The sequence below is a fragment of the Loxodonta africana genome, chromosome 2 (genome assembly GCF_030014295.1).
Source record: "Loxodonta africana isolate mLoxAfr1 chromosome 2, mLoxAfr1.hap2, whole genome shotgun sequence".
In the NCBI taxonomy this organism is placed as follows: domain Eukaryota; kingdom Metazoa; phylum Chordata; class Mammalia; order Proboscidea; family Elephantidae; genus Loxodonta; species Loxodonta africana.
In genome coordinates, this window is record NC_087343.1 from 42,697,468 (window position 1) to 42,715,140 (window position 17,673).

Here is a 17,673-nt window from a genome sequence, read left to right on the forward strand (position 1 = left end):
AGGGTCGTTATGCGTCTGAATTGAATTGATGGCAACACAGTTTTGGTTTTTAGTTTGGATATAGCTAGATATACTTCAGTTATCAATCATTCTTCAAAAGGAGAATATTATGATTTTCCATACCTATGCATGTCAGCCAGTTTGGACAGGACACGAGCAGCATTACTGAAACTTCTGTTCTTCTCATAGTACCTCCAGAGTAAATCCATGTAACGAACTTTGTTTTGATCAATCTTTGCCATTCGGACCAGATGTGGCTCCAGATATGGAGAAGCAATCTGGAAATTGTACAGTTATTCAGGAACATTTTCCAAACATCGACTTCCTTTTCATGTAATAAGTACATTTTTAAGACAAATCACTGTGTCTTGCTTTATGAAAACTTTAAAATTCTAACATTACTGGGTAAGAGAGGGAAATTTTCTTCATCGTATTTTTCTTTTACCATAGTTAACAAAAGAGTTCTTATGGCAATTCCAATTGGGCGATAAAAAATTTATTATAAACCAATAAAAAATCTTTTGATAAACTTTGATAACATAGCCATTGATCCTAGACTCTGAGCTCAAACGGATCACTGGAATTATCAAATGCTAAGTATTTATTATATAGACTGAGAAACGCTGAGACTTAAGATAGTGAAATGACATGTTTGAAGTCACAGAGGGACTTAGTGACAGAAAAAAAAAAAAAAAAACCACTACCACCAAGTCGATTCTGACTCATAGCAACCCCATAAGCTAAGAAAATTCATAATATAGTGATTCCCACCTGACAATATATCAGCTCGTAATTAACAGCTTCCAAATCAACTTCTAAATAACAAGAAAATTAGAGCAAGAGCCTGCTTTGCCCACCAGAAAGATGCTGAATTATTTGGCTTTACACTGACATCTAATGGCAGGCACACAATAAGAAACTAAATTTCCTTAACTCATTGAGTTATGCTACTTACACTTACAAAATATAAATTAACAATACTGGAATAAAAAAAAAGTCATTTTTTACCTGTAGCAGCTTATCTGCAAGGTCAGCTTGTATTAGCCAATTATAAAGGGCAATACTAAACAGCTCATCTTTGGATCGCTGAGCCAATTTAAGCATTTGTTCAAACTAAAATAAAGAGAAGATTAAATTAGCATAAAGGCTCCGTTGCTGGGCATCATAACCCCTTAGCCTCACAAACCCCTTGTAAGAAATTAAGAATTCTCAAGTGGTAACTTGTAAAAGGTAAACTACCTTTCCCAAGATGATCATACCACGACTACCACACAGAATTTTCAAACACAACATACTTTTAGAAGACAAATACATTATGTTCCTTACATGATGTCCTGCTTCTTCATTACTCAACATATTGGGATCAGATGACAACACTGGAGGACCAGGTTTTTTGGGTACACTGGGAGACTGAGGAGCAGCCTTACTTTGATTTACCAGTTCTTGAAGTGTGTCTGTAATGCACTTATAACTGTTTAATCTGAAAGAGTGGAAAGAGAATTACATTAGACAGCAATTTATTTTCCTTATCTAATTTAAATACATACAAAAATTTGTAGGCTATTTCGGAGAATATATGTATTTCAGTATTAAAAATAAAGCAAATCACATATGTTTTCAGACCAAGAGGTTTTGAGAAGAGTTTGTTAAACACAAAAGGGTGAGGCCATAAAAAGGAATAAATTAACAACAAAAACCTGTATTAGATAGGTTATGTATTTGTTTTCAGAACATACATTTTTCTCTTTAATAGCTTCTACTACATTGCAACATTTAAAAATTATCTGTTAGAATAAAATACTAATCTTAAAAAAGGTGATGAGCTGCTAAGTAATAATAACACTCGCCTTTCTTGGAAAGCCTGAAGTCCTACTATATCCTCTTCTGGTTCTCCATGTTTATAGAAATGAAGTCCAAGACCTTGAGGATCTTTTTTCTCTGCAGCAGTGAGAGAGAGTTCCACCACACCCTCATAAAAACGCACTAATGGGAAAGAAAAAGAACAAAGATTCATGGCTTATTACTAAGCTGGATCTATTTTTTCCTTAGCTAGCATATAAAAACACTGATAAAGGCTATTATGTCTCTACTGTACATCAGTCACTCTGATGACATTATCATGTAAAATATTTCTAATGACTCCACCAAAGAACAAGGTCCTAACATGCACAAAAGGCAAATACTAAATATTTTCTTCACTGGAAAGAAAAATTTATATTTCAAACTAAAGGAGGGCTTCAGTTCCTTTTATGGGAAAAAAAATTTCAGATTCGAAATTAAACCTGCGTTAACATTCACGTTTACATTATGTTAGATTTGATTCAAAGTAATTTTTAAGAAAGCAGTCATGTTATGTTAAAAATTAGTCCAAAAAATTTAAGCATTTTAGAAATAAATTAACCTAGAAAACAATTTAATAATATAGTAGATCTGAAAGTCCAACATTAAGAAATTACATATCAGGATTTAAAAGGAGCAGTATAGCTTTTCAGAGGCCAGTGTAGTCATCAAATATTAAAACACAAAGAGTGATGTTTCTATGTCTTCTCACTTCAGCCATAGTAGTTAAGGATTTGTCTCTGGTAAGATGTTATTCATCATTCTTTTCTTCACACACTGTCACTTGTCCTTTGAGTTAAGATATGAAGAATATTGTTTCTCACCTTGTCTATACTGAGCACAAACACTGGAAAGATCCACTTGATTGCTGATTTTCTGATACTCCTTTAATGATTCCCTTAACATTCTTTCCTTTTCAATCTTATTTTGAACTTGTCGAGAACGCTGAAGCAGTTCATTTGCCTAGAAGCAGAGAAGACAAAAACTTAAAAAGATGTAAAATCAAGCAGATAGATGATGCTCTCAACATAATTTTCAGCCTATGTCTAAATTTATATCTGGGTTATCACCATTAAAAATAAAAACAACTCTATCAACTTACTTCTTCTTAATTTTAAGCAGAAAAGTTTTGGACCAAAAAATCCTAGCTATTCTTAATTCCTCTCACAAGTATGTTAAGCAAGATATGTTTTGTCTGGTAAATCTCTTGCCTAGTCAATACATTATTGGTCAGCAGGCAGTCCATGATTTTTTATTTTTTCCACCTGTAGGAAAGGATTAATAAAAATTGTCCCATTAACTCTAATCCATTACAGGCTTAAAAGTTTTAGTGATTTTCCTTAGTTTCTAAGGAAAGAGACATGTTTAACTCATATATATTTTTTTAACATAGCAATACTATCAAAGATTTATGACCTTAATTTACAATTATAAAAAAAAATTTACAATTATGAAAGATTTAAGAAAATACATGGATTTTAAGAGATCATGTTGAAGAATCTGAGGTCAAGAGACCCACCTAGGGTCATACATTAAATAAAAGATGTAGGTTCCTGATTCTTGTTCTACTGTTCTTTTCATCATACCATGATACCTCCTGCAAGAATTAAATTATTAAATAGGTAACAATGCATCATACCTTAGAACAAATTGCATCATCAGTGCTATACAGAAGTGGGCAGATATCCTGTAAGTGTAAACTAATGCCATCAACAGCAGCATTATCTCTGATGTAGCAGCTGATAAGAGAAGCAATTAATGCCCCTGTCAGTTCTTTGTCCCTGATTACCAGATCTTTGAAGGTGGTGATCTTTAACTGTTCTTGGAATTCCTAGAAATATAAGAGAAAACTCTTTTTTTTTTTCTATCAAAAATATAGCAGTATCACATTTCCACACAGAATGAATTCTCTTTAATAACTTAACCAATGTATTAATGGACTGACTCTATAATTAAAAAGAGAAAATACACTAAACTATACGAATTAACAAATTTTTGCCAACTCACATAGAATCACACAGAGTTGGAAAAACACACAGAATGTCTAGTCTAAGTCTCTCATTTTACAAATAAGAAGCCTAAGTAGAGTCAAAATTAGGGCCAGGTCTTCTGATCTCTGTGGTTATAATCAGGGAAGAACAATCACTTGCCCACATTGAAATTCCTGGGTTTATATTTTATTTTTCCTAAATAATGTTAGAATTTATTATTAAGGCTTTCTAACATTGAAGTTCGATCTATATTTTGAACAAATCTACTTGTTAAAATGGAGTTCTAAAATATTGAGGTGATTTATACTAGAATGAAATATTCCCTTAAATGATTTGACTGCTGTATCTTTTTTTTCCTAAATTTCAGCATACATCCCAGTCAGTTTTCAATTTTTCACGCTAATCTTTAATTTGTATTCCTTCACATAACAATTGGTGATGTTTAAGACAGGAAGCACAGAAGATGCCTAGGTTAAAAACCTACCTCTATTATATTACTCAATAAAACCAAAAATCATTATTCTTCTTGGCATGGAAAAGAAAACAGTTTTCATAATTAAACACAGAAGTTTTCATTTTTAAACAAAAAAAAATTACTGATTGTACACTAATTGAAAGAAATAGAGGACTGACCACTAATTTTGAAATGGTACTTAAAAAAGTAAAAAAATCAAGCATTTCAGGGTAATCAAATAACCCTAGATGATAAAGGAAAGTTGGTTTTTTTAAATAGAATTACAGCTCGTAAATGTGGAATGACTAAGAGACTTAGAAAATCACCATTCTGTAATTCAGGCAATGATTATCAACAGATGATGGAAGTCTGGTAGAGAAATATTACAACGGAAGGGTTAGACTTAACACTTGAACCCAGTGACCAATCTTAGTATCATTAAAGTGGAACAACCAAACATCGTGTGCTTCCTGGTACAGGCTGGAGCACACATCATCACCTATGAAGTATCCTGTTCTGTAAACAAATGGACCTGAACCTAACCAAGCCTCTGCAGATTTAACTTCCATTTTATAGGAAATATAGGAGGATAGAGGAGTAAGTTCAATGACAACACAAGGAAGTTAAAGGACAATCTTACAATGTCGAACATTCTACAGGGCTGGTGACCAATTTCTACCAGGCAAAAGCAAAAGAGAAAAAAAAGGACTTCTTTAGGTTAAAAAAGATTTGAGAAACAACCGCTAAATTTAACGAGTGAAGCAACTGTCTAGATCCTGATTTGAACAAACCAATCTATACAAAGACATTTTCAAGACAATCAGAAAAATGTCATTACAGAATAGATTTTATATGTTACCGAAGAATTTCTGTGAATCTTGCTAAATATGGTAATGTTGTTACTCAAGAAAATGTCCACCTTTTTTAGAAATACATACTAAAAACTATGTAGGGGTGAAATGACATGATGTCTGGAATCTACTTTAAAATAGTTCAGCAAAAAGAAAAAGAAGAGGATAGATTAAGCAAATTTGGTGAAGTCCTAAAAATGCTGAATATGTATATGTGGGTGTTAATTGCAGTATTTGCTCTACTTTTGTATATGTTTGAAAATATTCACAATTAAATAAAAGGTAGGTGTATATTCCTCTCAAATGTTGTATCTAACATTTAAATGGATGCCAATTATTATCCTTAAAAAGGAATCAGATGAAGATGCTGCAGAGCTACATAAACCATTCATTTCCCATAATCGTAAGCATCTTTTTTTTAAAGGTGTTTGATTTAGGTTGTTGGACCTCTTGAAATTACATGCAAAAAGTTTTGTGTATGTGCCTGCACGTATTTCTTTGAAGGCTGGGAGGTATAAAATTTTCATCAGATCCCAAATAAAGGGTATGATTCAGTGTTTTAAAAAATATGTTTGTAGAGTATGATTTAATTTGCATATCACTATAAAGTTCTCATATACTGTAGAAACTTGTGGCTTTGACAAAATGGTTCCCTCAAGTTACCACACTTTTTTGCAATCTTCCTATAACACACTAACTTCATCATCATAATCTAAACGTTTCCCAAAATAATTCCCTCCCAAACCCAAGTGTAAGATTAAGGATCACTCAAAAAATGACAACTAAGTGTAGCAGTATCAAAATGTTCATTTAAAAAAAAAAAAAAACCCTACCTTCTGAAGTTCTCCTACGATGACAGTGAATTGATGTTCACAAAGAAGTTTCCATAAGGCCAGAGCCTGGTATGATTTTCGAACCAATTGCTGGATTCCCTGAAGTGAAACTTTTTCACTCAGTTGGGCCTCTAATGACAAAAGACAACTAAGGAAGTTTTACAAAATTCTTTCTTTATGAACTAAAACAAAACACAATAAAGTCCCCATTGTTCCCTTCCCTCTCTCCTCCCACCACAGGCAACCGTGATCATGAGCTGTAGTATTAACGTTTTTGTTCTTTTACTACATATGTGCTTGTGTGTCCACATAAATAATAAAAAGACTGCTGTTTCTAATAATTTATAATTTGCTTTAGAAAAGCAACTTGCTTTTTTCCACTCAGTTATACTTTCCTAGGCTATTCATATTGGTAGTTATAAATCTAGTGTGTTTATTTTAATGGCCGAGTGTTCCCTTATGTAAATATACCACAATTTTATTTATTCATTGGGCATTTAGATGGTTTCCAATGTTTTGCTACTATAAACTATGTTGTACTAAATGTCCTTTAAAAGTTTCCTAGAAAACACAGTCAAGTTTCTCAAATTCTAGACTGAGATTCAACGGTGGTCATGCAGTCAATTTAGTCAATCAAGATAGTTTTTTGTCCCTCTCTAAATAGGAAGTAGGACAGAATAAAAAAGGAAAGAAATATTAGAGTGCAAAACATGTAGAGTTACTTCATGAAACTGTTTCAGTTGTGTGTGTTATGTGTCTATGTTTTCATACCTCTGGGTCATAATGTACAATGTATTTCTTACTGTGGGAAAAAAGTCTGATAAAGATTGCTTTAATATATATTACCAAGAAGTGAAACTGCTAGCTTTGAGCATATATGCATTTTCAACTTTTAGTAGATATTAACAGGTTGCTCTCCAAAATGGTTATTTCAATTTATAATTCCAGCAATTCAAATATTCTCCTTTATACAAACTCTCACCAGCGGTTGTTATCATCAGACTTAAAAGGCCTTACTGAAGTTCTGAAAAAATGGTGGAGCGAAGACTAGGAAAGTTCTATTAGCCAGAATATTTGGCTCAAAAAATGGAAGACAAAAGAACTTAGAAAAAATTTCACCATAGGCAAAACTTATCCAATAATTTATTATTTCAATTCCTACCTAGATTATTTGAAGATTATGAGAACTTTTCAGTTCCCTTCTATTGACTTCACATTTTTAACTCCTCTCACATCTGGAGCCCTGCTGGCAGAGTGGTTAAGAACTCAGCTGCTAACCAAAAGGAGGGCAGTTTGAATCCAACAACCGCTCCTTGGAAACCACATGGGGCAGTTCCACAATGTCCTATAGAGTCGTTATGAGTCAGAATCGACTCGATGGGAACAGGTTTTAAAAAGATGTATACTGTATATTGTACTGGGGGAAGGGACAAAAATTTAGAGGTTGAGCTATGGAAATAAATGAAAAAGTGGAAAGCTAGATTATCATTATCTTATGTGGTTTCCTGATATTCATACTGTCTCATTTTCCCAATCACAATGATATTTTACTAAAAAATGTGTTATTATACAAACTAGACTTTACTGAAAGAAGTCCATTGTTTTCTGTTCAACAGAAACTCTTTCCTTCATGTATATCATGTGTATTTAACTGATCAGAAACAGTGATTTACCATGAAACTTCCTCTGCAGCTCCTGTTGCATCTGCTGGGTATTTCCATTTTCAGGACGCATGAATCCTATCAGCCTCTGTTGCACTTTAGCAGTAGTACTGTAAAAGAAATTTCAGAATATGTCTTTTTTTAAATAGCTTTAGTGACATATAATTCATACCACACAATTTAACCATTAAAGTATACAATTTAATATATTTTAATATATACACAGCGCTGTATAACCATCACCGCAATCCACCTTTAGAACATTTTTGTCCCCCCATTCACAGCCAATCACCGTTTCTTCACTCTACCTGAAATAACCACTCATCTAACTTTTTATCTCCACAAGTTTGTCCGTTCTAGACATTTCAAATAAATAGACCAAAATGTTTTAAATACTTTTTTTCTTTTTAGACTAGTGAAAAAAATCACTGGCAAATCAATGATAATAAAAAAAGTGAAACATCTGAAACTCTTAGATGCTTAAAGTCTCACTGTGAGTTGATGCTGTTGGTTGCTGTCAAGCTGAATCGGGGCAACCCCATGTGTGTAGAGTAGAACTGCTCCACAGATCGCCAGGCCAGTCTTCCAAGGTCTCTGGGTGAGTCTGAACCACCAACTTTTCAGTTAGTAGTCAAGCACTTAGCCCTTTGTGCTACCCAGGGAACCACCACTCATTGTGAGTACATGGATAATGGTAGCTTCCTTTTACTGAACACTAGCTTTCTGCCAGCACCAATGATGTATTAACTCTATTTAATACAGTAATTCTATAAAATAACTATTATTTAAAATTCCATTTTATGGAAGGGGCACTTCGGGACAAAATAAAAGAAGAACCTGTTGTAAGAAACTACTTATCACTGAGAGAAATGAGCAAATTAGAACACGTAGTGGAAAATCTGATCTTTTAGCTTCTAATGTAATTTCAGGGATGCTAGAAAAAAACAGATAAACTTTCATGAGACATTTTTGTTTGGCCATTGATACTTAGCTATAGATAGACTATTATATATTACGTTATTATATAGATTAAGATTTTAATTTCAAAAACATGATTACTGTAACAATAATAGGCATATTATAAGATAAAGTAATGTACAATTTTTAAGGTTGATAGAAAACAACTTTTTAGTATAAAAGTCATACAAATATACAATAAATTAAACATAAACCTGTAATCTTAAATCTGACCTGAAAACAACAGCATAAATGCATGATTTTTTTATTAAAAACAAAAAAAACCCCAGCATATTTCCTAACTCTACTCATGAAAAAGAAGTATGACAGCCCAGTAGCAATGAACACACCTGGCACCTAGACTCTGTACTTTTAATATCATTTACTACAAAAAAGTAACCAGACTCCCTGGAGAAAAGGCTGATTCCAGGTCTGGAGCACGAATTGTACAAATGAGCCTGAGGCATCTTGTCATACTAGAAATCAAAGAAGCTAACAAAGACTACTGTCAAAAAGACTGAAGAGCAATCTGAAGTGGCTCCTATAAGTCAAAGATAGATGGGACCATTTAGCAAAAAGAAAAAGAAAAAGTCTGCACTGGGTTTAAACATATCAAGTATGTTTTGAAATCATAGACTCAAGATGATACTAAATAAAAACACTGACTTTCAGTCCCCACCTCCATTGATTACAACTAAAAATGCTTCAAATACAAAAAGCTACTACCCGAGAACTCTGAAAAGTAAATGATTGCACATAGGTTGGGGTGGAAAGCCAAACGTGAATAATGACCCATATGGAGATGAGCTTAACTGGTCCCCCGCCCAACCCCCAAAAAAACCTAACCATGCTGTTGAGTTGATTCTGACTCAAAGCAACCCTACAGGGCACAGCAGAGCTGCCCTGCAGGATTTTCAAGGAGTGGCTGGTGGATCTGAACTGCCAACCTTTTGATTAGCAGCCAAGCTCTTGACCACTATACCACCAGGGCTCCTTAGTTATGTAGTGCTACTATAACATAATACCACAAGTGGGTGGCTTTAACAAACAGAAATTCCTTCTCTCACAGTCTAGGAGGCTAGAAGTCCAAATTCAGGGCGCCAGCTCCAGGGGAAGACGTTCTCTCTCCGTCAACTCTGGGGAAAGATCCTTTTCATCAATCTTCCCCTGGTCTAGAAGCTTCTCAGTACAGGGACCCCGGGTCCAAAGGATGCGCTCTGCTCCTGGCTCTGCTTTCTTGGTGATAGGAGGTCCCCCTGTCTCTCTACTAGCTTCTCTCTTTTATATCTCAAAAGAGACTGACTCAAGATACAATCTCATCTTGTAAATTGAGTCCTGCCTCATTAGCACAACAGCTTCTAATCCTACCTCATTAACATCACAGAGGTAGGATTTACAACGCTTAGGAAAATCACATCAGCTGACAAAATGGTGGTCAATCACACAATACTGGGAATCATGGCCTAGCCAAACTGACACACACTTTTGGTGGATACAATTCAATCCATGACACTCCCCTCACATTCTTCTCCAGGCTTTGACTGGAGGTGAGCAAGTCTCAGAACTATGTGCGCTGTGAAAACTCCACGAAAAACTTCCTTTTCTGAAAGAAATACTATTTTTCTGTTTGCAACTGGGAGCAATACTGACCCCATGGAACATTTTGCAATGCCTGGAGACACCTGATCGTCATGACCAGGGACTACTAGTAGCATCAAGTAGGAAGAAGCCAGGAATGCTGCAAAACACCCATTGTACAATGCATAGGACAGCCTTCACAACAAAGAATTATCCAGACCAAAACATCCATAGCGTCAAGATTAGAAACCCTGGGACAGAAGAACTGGGAAAGGGGGCTCCTGTGGTCTGAAGAGTTTGGAATGAATGTCTTTTTTTCTCTTGCTGCCTCTCTCTAAAGGTAGCACAATTTAAGGAGAACTGTGTGACACAGGTTAGGAGAAAAGGCAGCACAAGAGAAATTTTTGGTATGAGGAGGTATTCTATATCTTGGTTGTGGTGGTTATGTAACTCTACGCATTTGTCACAAACTCAGAACTGCACACTGAAAAAAAAATGTCAGTTTTACTGCATTACCTATCATTAACTTAATAACAATAACTTAAATAAAAAGCCACACAGATCATCTCTGAAGGATGCTAGAAACAAATTCATTACTTTTTAATTTGGTAAAGAGAAAAAAAGCAAGCACTTATCTGGTCTTTTCTGAAGAAAATGAACTTCAGGATAACCAAACAGTTGAAGTAGAGAAGTTTTTTAAATTATAGAACTGTTACAGCAGACATCAGTATGGAAAAGTGTATCAGTTCTCCTAAATGCAGACTGACTAAACTCAGCGTCCGATCACGTTTTACTTAGGTGAGTGACCCACCCATGAAATGGTGGATTTGTTTCAGAGGGCCCTAGTAGGCTCCTTATGTTGGTGGTTATATTGCTCCTTAGCAAATTCCAGGCCATCATAACAAATATGGCAGTAGGACAGCAGATTAGAAAGGTTCAGCATAGCATAATAATCCACTTGAGTACACCATTGCTATCATAGCTCTTTCCTTTCAGTCCACTGGCAACTTCAAGCTATAACACATAAATACACCTAAGATCCAATTACTAAAGGTCAGTTGGCAAGGAGTAAACAAAAGTTGGGAAACTACATCAAATTCCATCAGTTGGCCCTTGCATCCAGGCCCAGATTTCCTTTGAAAAACAATTATATTTGTATCCTCAAGGAGATCTGAAGTCCATATTACAAATGCTGGCTGCTATGAAAAAAGGAAAAACTGGTAAGTAAGAGTTCTGGGATTTAAAAATATGATGGACAAAAAAAAAAAAATTTATTAAAAAAAATGGAATACTACTGAAAAAGAAAAACAAAGTGGGAGGCCTCATTCTACATGATTTTAGAACATATTACACAGCCACAGCAGTCAAAACAGCCTGGTATTGGTACAACAACAGGCACATAGACCAATGGAACAGAATTGAGAACCCAGATATAAATCCATCCACATATGGGCAGCTGATATTTGACAAAGGCCCAGTGTCAATTAATTGGGGAAAAGATAGTCTTTTTCACAAATGGTGCTGGCATAACTGGATATCCATTTGCAAAAAAATGAAACAGGACCCATACCTCACGCCATGCACAAAAACTAACTCCAAGTGGATCAAAGACCTAAACATAAAGACTAAAACGATAAAGACCATGGAAGAAAAAATAGGGACAACCCTAGGAGCCCTAATACAAGGCATAAACAGAATACAAAACATTACCAAAAATGATGAAGAGAAACCAGATAACTGGGAGGTCCTAAAAATCAAACACCTATGCCCATCTAAAGACTTCACCAAAAGAGTAAAAAGACCACCTACAGATTGGGAAAGAATTTTCAGCTATGACATCTCCGACCAGCACCTGATCTCTAAAATCTATATGATTCTGTCAAAACTCAACCACAAAAAGACAAACAACCCAATCAAAAAGTGGGCAAAGGATATGAACACACACTTCACTAAAGAAGATATTCAGGCAGCTAACAGATACATGAGAAAATGCTCTCGATCATTAGCCATTAGAGAAATGCAAATTAAAACTACAATGAGATTCCATCTCACTCCAACAAGGCTGGCATTAATCCAAAAAACACAAAATAATAAATGTTGGAGAGGCTGCGGAGAGATTGGAACTCTTATACACTGCTGGTGGGAATGTAAAATGGTACAACCACTTTGGAAATCTATCTGGCATTTTCTTAAAAAGTTAGAAATAGAACTACCATACAATCCAGAAATCCCACTCCTGGGAATATACCCTAGAGAAATAAGGGCCTTCACACGAACAGATATATGCACACCCATGTTTACTGCAGCTCTGTTTACAATAGCAAAAAGCTGGAAGCAACCAAGGTGTCCATCAACGGATGAATGGTTAAATAAATTGTGGTATATTCACACAATGGAATACTACGCATCGATAAAGAACAGTGGCGAATCTGTGAAACATTTCATAACATGGAGGAACCTGGAAGGCATTATGCTGAGTGAAATTAGTCAAGAGGCAAAACGACAAATATTGTATAAGACCACTATTATAAGATCTTGAGAAATAATATAAATTGAGAAGAACACATACTTTTGTGGTTACAAGGGGGGAAGAGAGGGACGGTGGGAGAGGGTTATATACTGATTAGTTAGTAGATAAGAACTACTTTAGGTGAAGGGAAGGACAATACTCAATACACGGAAGGTCAGCTCAACTGGACTGGACCAAAAGCAAAGAAGTTTCCAGGATAAAATGAATGCTTCAAAGGTCAGTGGAGCAAGGGCGGGGGTTTGGGGACTACGGCTTAAGGGGACTTCTAAGTCAATTGGCAAAACAATTCTATTATGAAAACATTCTGCATCCCACTTTGAAATGTGGCATCTGGGGTCTTAAATGCTAACAAGCAGCCATCTAAGATGCATCAATTGGTCTCAACCCACCTGGAGCAAAGGAGAATGAACAACACCAAGGTCACACGATAACTATGAGCCCAAGAGACAGAAAGGGCCACAGGAACCAGAGACTTACATCATCCTGAGACCAGAAGAACTAGATGGTGCCTGGCTACAACCGATGACTGCCCTGACAGGGAGCACAACAGAGAATCCCTGAGGGAGCAGGAGATCAGTGGGATGCAGACCCCAAATTCTCATAAAAAGACCAGACTTAATGGTCTGACTGAGACTAGAGGAATCCCGGCGGTCATGGTCCCCAAACCTTCTGTTGGCCCAGGACAGGAACCACTCCTGAAGACAACTCATCAGACATGGAAGGGACTGGACAATGGGTTGGAGAGAGATGCTGATGAAGAGTGAGCTACTTGTATCAGGTGGACACTTGAGACTGTGTTGGCATCTCCTGTCTGGAGGGGAGATAGGAGGTTATAGAGGGTTGGAAGCTGGCAAAATTGTCACGGAAGGAGAGACCGCAAGGGCTGACTCATTAGGGGGAGAGTAAGTGGGAGTATGGAGTAAGGTGTATATAAGCTTATATGTGACAGACTGACTTGATCTGTAAACGTTCACTTAAAGTTCAATAAAAATTATTAAAAAAAAATGGAATAGATGTTATTGAAAACAGAAAAATTGAGAACATCAACTCTAGAAATTCTCTTAACCTGCTAAACAAAAGACCAAAAAAAAAAAAAAAAGAAAGGAAATTACGGATGAAAAGTAAAATAACAGAGGTTAGAAACAGAAGAGACGACATTTAAATACTGTAATTTCCTAAAGAAAGGAATGGGACACATGGAATACTACAACAAATACGAGATGAAATTTTACTGAAAGCTTAAGAAAGCTTGTCGTCTTTAGTTCTAAAAGCTAACTGAGTGATTGAAAGAAGACATATATAAACCAATCATGATATAATTTCTGGATTCTTGTAATAAAGAAAAACTCATAAAAAATTTCAAAGTAAACACATGTCATTTATAGAGGAAAGAGAATCAAACAGGCAATGTACTTTTCATCTGCAACAGTAAAATTAAGGAAGAAAATGTGGCAAAATGTATATTAAGGCCAGAGGGAAAAGGACTATGACTTTAAAACTCCATACTCACTGGGCAATAAAAAGGGATGACATATTGGTACATGCTGCAACATAAATGAACCTCAAAAACATGCTAGGTATAAAAAGCCAGACTTAAAAGATCATACACTGTGTGAGTCCATTTATATGAAATGTCAGTAGGCAAATTTATAGATAGAGTAGATTAGTAGCGACGTGGGTCTGGGGTAAGGATGGGAAGCAAGTGAAAATGGACAAGTAGGATATCTCTAGGGTGATGGAAATGTTCTAAAATTGGATTATGACAATAGTTGTAGCACTCTATACATTTACTAAAAAGTACTGAACTGTACATTTAAAAAGAGTAAATTTTACAGTATGTAAACTATACCTCAATAAAGCTGTTAACAAAATTTTCATACTCAATGAAACACTTGCAACCCAGGCATGCGAAGGGTGGTGAAAATGAGAAGATCCGTTAATATAATTCTATTAATAAAATTAAAGAAAAATTGTAATTGTGTCTGTAAAACACAGAAAGCCAACTGACAAACTCCAATACCCACTCATGTTAAAAGTAGCCAATAAAATAAAAAGATAATTATGTAAAATGGAACACTATCTATCCTGCCATCTTCCTTAATGGGAAAATACCAGAACCTTTCCCACTAAAATCAGGAATAAAACCAGGATGCCCACTCTATCTCCACTACTATTTAAAACTGTGTTGGATACCAGTCTATGAAGATAAGAGGATGCAACCAGGATTGGAAATGAAAAGGCAAAACTATCTCTTTGCAGGTGACAGAAGTACATATCTGAAATATTCAAAAGAGTCAAAGAAAAAAACTATTAGAAACAATAAAGTGAAATTAGTAAAAGTAACAGGTTATAAAGATTTAAAAAATAATTGCATACATAACTATAAAATTCAATGAGCTGCTCAGAGAATATTACTATAAAAGCATGATGTTAGAAAAAGAAGCCCTGGTTTTATGTTAACCTATTGAGTTTTATGTTAGTGGTTTTATGTTAGTGGCTGCTAAATGAAAGGAAAGCAGTTCGAACCTATTCAGTGGCTAAGGGAGAAAGGCCTAGTGATCTGCTCCCCTAAAGATTACAGCCTAGAAAGTCTTACGGGGCAGTTCTAATCTGTCCTACAGGGTCACTATGAATAGGAATTGACTCGATAGCACAAAAACACAACATCTTAAGAAAGAAAAGAAAAAACCTTGCAACTAAAATTCCAGATGATTTCAAGGGAGAAAGGGCAGGAGGAGGTAAGGATTATAGATCTGTTCAATTACTAATGCTGACTGAGATGTACATTTAAGAGAATTTAAAACTAATTACCAGAGGAAGAAAAACTGTATGCAGAACTTCTAAACCAGTGTTGCGGGAAGGGAGACTTGATTAATTCAGTAAAATAAGGAAACTGGGAAGGGGAGAAAAAAAAAAAAATAACAACAAACTACAAATTCAGTATAGTTAAAGTAAGATCAAACATTTAAATAATCCCAATAAAATGGGAATAGGTTAAACTCTTATATTAAAAAACAAAAACTCTCAAACTGGATTGAAAAAAAAGGGCAAAATCTATTTACATGCTGTTTAAAATAAAGTGTTCCAAAGGCTAAAAATAAAGATAATTGGTATATCCTCCTTAGGAAACAATCTAATACTACAAATTAACAATTTTAAAAGTATATGACCTTAAAAAAAAACAAAACATAACAAAATACCCAACCTTAGATGTAATAAATTCTACGTCTAAGGAATTAATCAAAAAGTTATTGAACAAGTACACAAACATATATGAAGAATAATCAGTGTACCTTGTTTATAACATCAAAAAAATAGAAACAATCTAATTATCCATTAGAGGGAGCTATTACATATTGTATGACTCCATTTATATGAAATACCCAGAATAAGCAAATACACAGACACAGAAGAATTAGCAGTGGCCAGGGACTGGGGAAGAGGAGAACGGGGAGTGCCTGCTAAGAGTACAGGGTTTCTTTATGGGGCGATGAAAATGTTCTAGAATTAGAAAGTGGTGGTGGCTGCATAACCTTGTGAATACACTAAAATCCACTGAACTGTACACTTGGGGTGAATTTTATGGTATGCGAATTACATCTCAACAACAATGAAAAGCAAAAAAAAAATGAGCATATAAACTCTTACGTTGGATTTCCTAATGGTCCTCCGGCAAACTGGGAGTTTCTGTCTAGAAATTCTTGCAAACCTTTTAGCTCTAACAGCACTGACTCCAGCAGTTGGGAGGGAACACTACTTTCAATCTGTAAGAAAGGAAGAACATTACACTAGGTGAAGTATGTCAGAGACAAAAGGACAAATGTTATATGATGTCACTTATATGAAATATTCAGAATGGGCAAATGTACAGAGACCAAAGTTGATCAGCGGTTACCAGGGGCTGGCGGGAGAAGTGGAATGGTGGGGCGGGGCGGGGGGGGGCAGCTATTGCTTAATGGGTGCTGAGTTTCTGTCTGAGGTGATGAAACAATTTCAGAAACACTGCTGATGGCTGTACAACATTGTGAATGTAATTACTGTTCGCCAAATGGTACAATTAAAAATGGTTAAAATGGTAATCTTTATGATGTGCATATTTTACTACAATAAACTCTAAAAATAAAATTTTTAAAGAATTTTCAAAAGCTTAAAAACGCTGAAAAAGTTTATACAGAAAGATACACTATTTGTAATTGAATGTAAACAGTTTTAATTTAGAAGAATCCTAACTCATAAACAGTAATTTCTTTATTACATCTATTCACACATGGTGACCAGAACAAAAGGTTAGATACCTATATCTCCCCCACTCTGTCTGACTGAGGTATATAGTAAAATATTTAAATCTTAACTAAACACTTGATAACTTTTTACATTTGTATACAACCATCAGCCAGAACAAGATATGGAACATTACAATACCCAACAAAGTTCCCTAATGCTCCTTTCCAGTCATTAGCCATCCCACCTCAGAGGTAACCACTTTTCTTACTTCTATCACTTTAGACTAGTTTTCCTAGTCTGAAACCTCATATAAAAGAATATGTACTATATTAGTTGAATCTATTCATATACTTAGAAATGTGAACTTTAAAAAAGAATACGTTATTCTTTTATAAAGAATAAAAGGAAAGGTATTTGGCAATTTTAAAAAGAAAAGAGCTTGAAATAAATTGCATTCATATTCCAGACTAAAAAAAAAATCTTACTATCTGAATCTGTAATAATATAAAACAAAATTCTAAAATATATGCTTTCTTAAAGGAGTTTGGAAAGTATGCTAGACCATGGAAATTAGTACTGGGTCCAGGTTTTTGTGCACATAAACCAAAGCATAAACAGTAACTTTGAGGAACAGTAAGTATTAGGACTGATGCTATTTAATCCCCCAACATTATGAGGGAGACATAGTGTTCTTCTCAACTTACAGTGAGGTACCAGGCTCTGAAATGTTAAGAAATTTACCCTGGTAGGACAAT

The 17,673-nt window shown here is 35.1% G+C and overlaps 1 protein-coding gene across 2 annotated transcripts in view; it reads right to left on the reverse strand.

Moving 5' to 3' along the window:
* Positions 1–17,673, reverse strand: part of NUP155 (nucleoporin 155) — a 63,298-nt gene that overhangs the window by 14,021 nt on the left and 31,604 nt on the right. For both annotated transcript variants that reach the window (XR_010318386.1, XM_064271396.1), the window contains exons 20-28: positions 16,343–16,458; positions 7,642–7,739; positions 5,969–6,099; positions 3,479–3,670; positions 2,664–2,802; positions 1,848–1,983; positions 1,327–1,480; positions 1,009–1,113; positions 124–278 (exon numbers count right to left, since the gene is read on the reverse strand). Coding sequence is in view for 1 of the 2 variants with exons in the window: in XM_064271396.1 (XP_064127466.1) it covers positions 124–278; positions 1,009–1,113; positions 1,327–1,480; positions 1,848–1,983; positions 2,664–2,802; positions 3,479–3,670; positions 5,969–6,099; positions 7,642–7,739; positions 16,343–16,458 (1,226 nt within the window). In the remaining variant the exon portion in view is untranslated. The remainder of the gene's footprint in view (positions 1–123; positions 279–1,008; positions 1,114–1,326; positions 1,481–1,847; positions 1,984–2,663; positions 2,803–3,478; positions 3,671–5,968; positions 6,100–7,641; positions 7,740–16,342; positions 16,459–17,673) is intronic.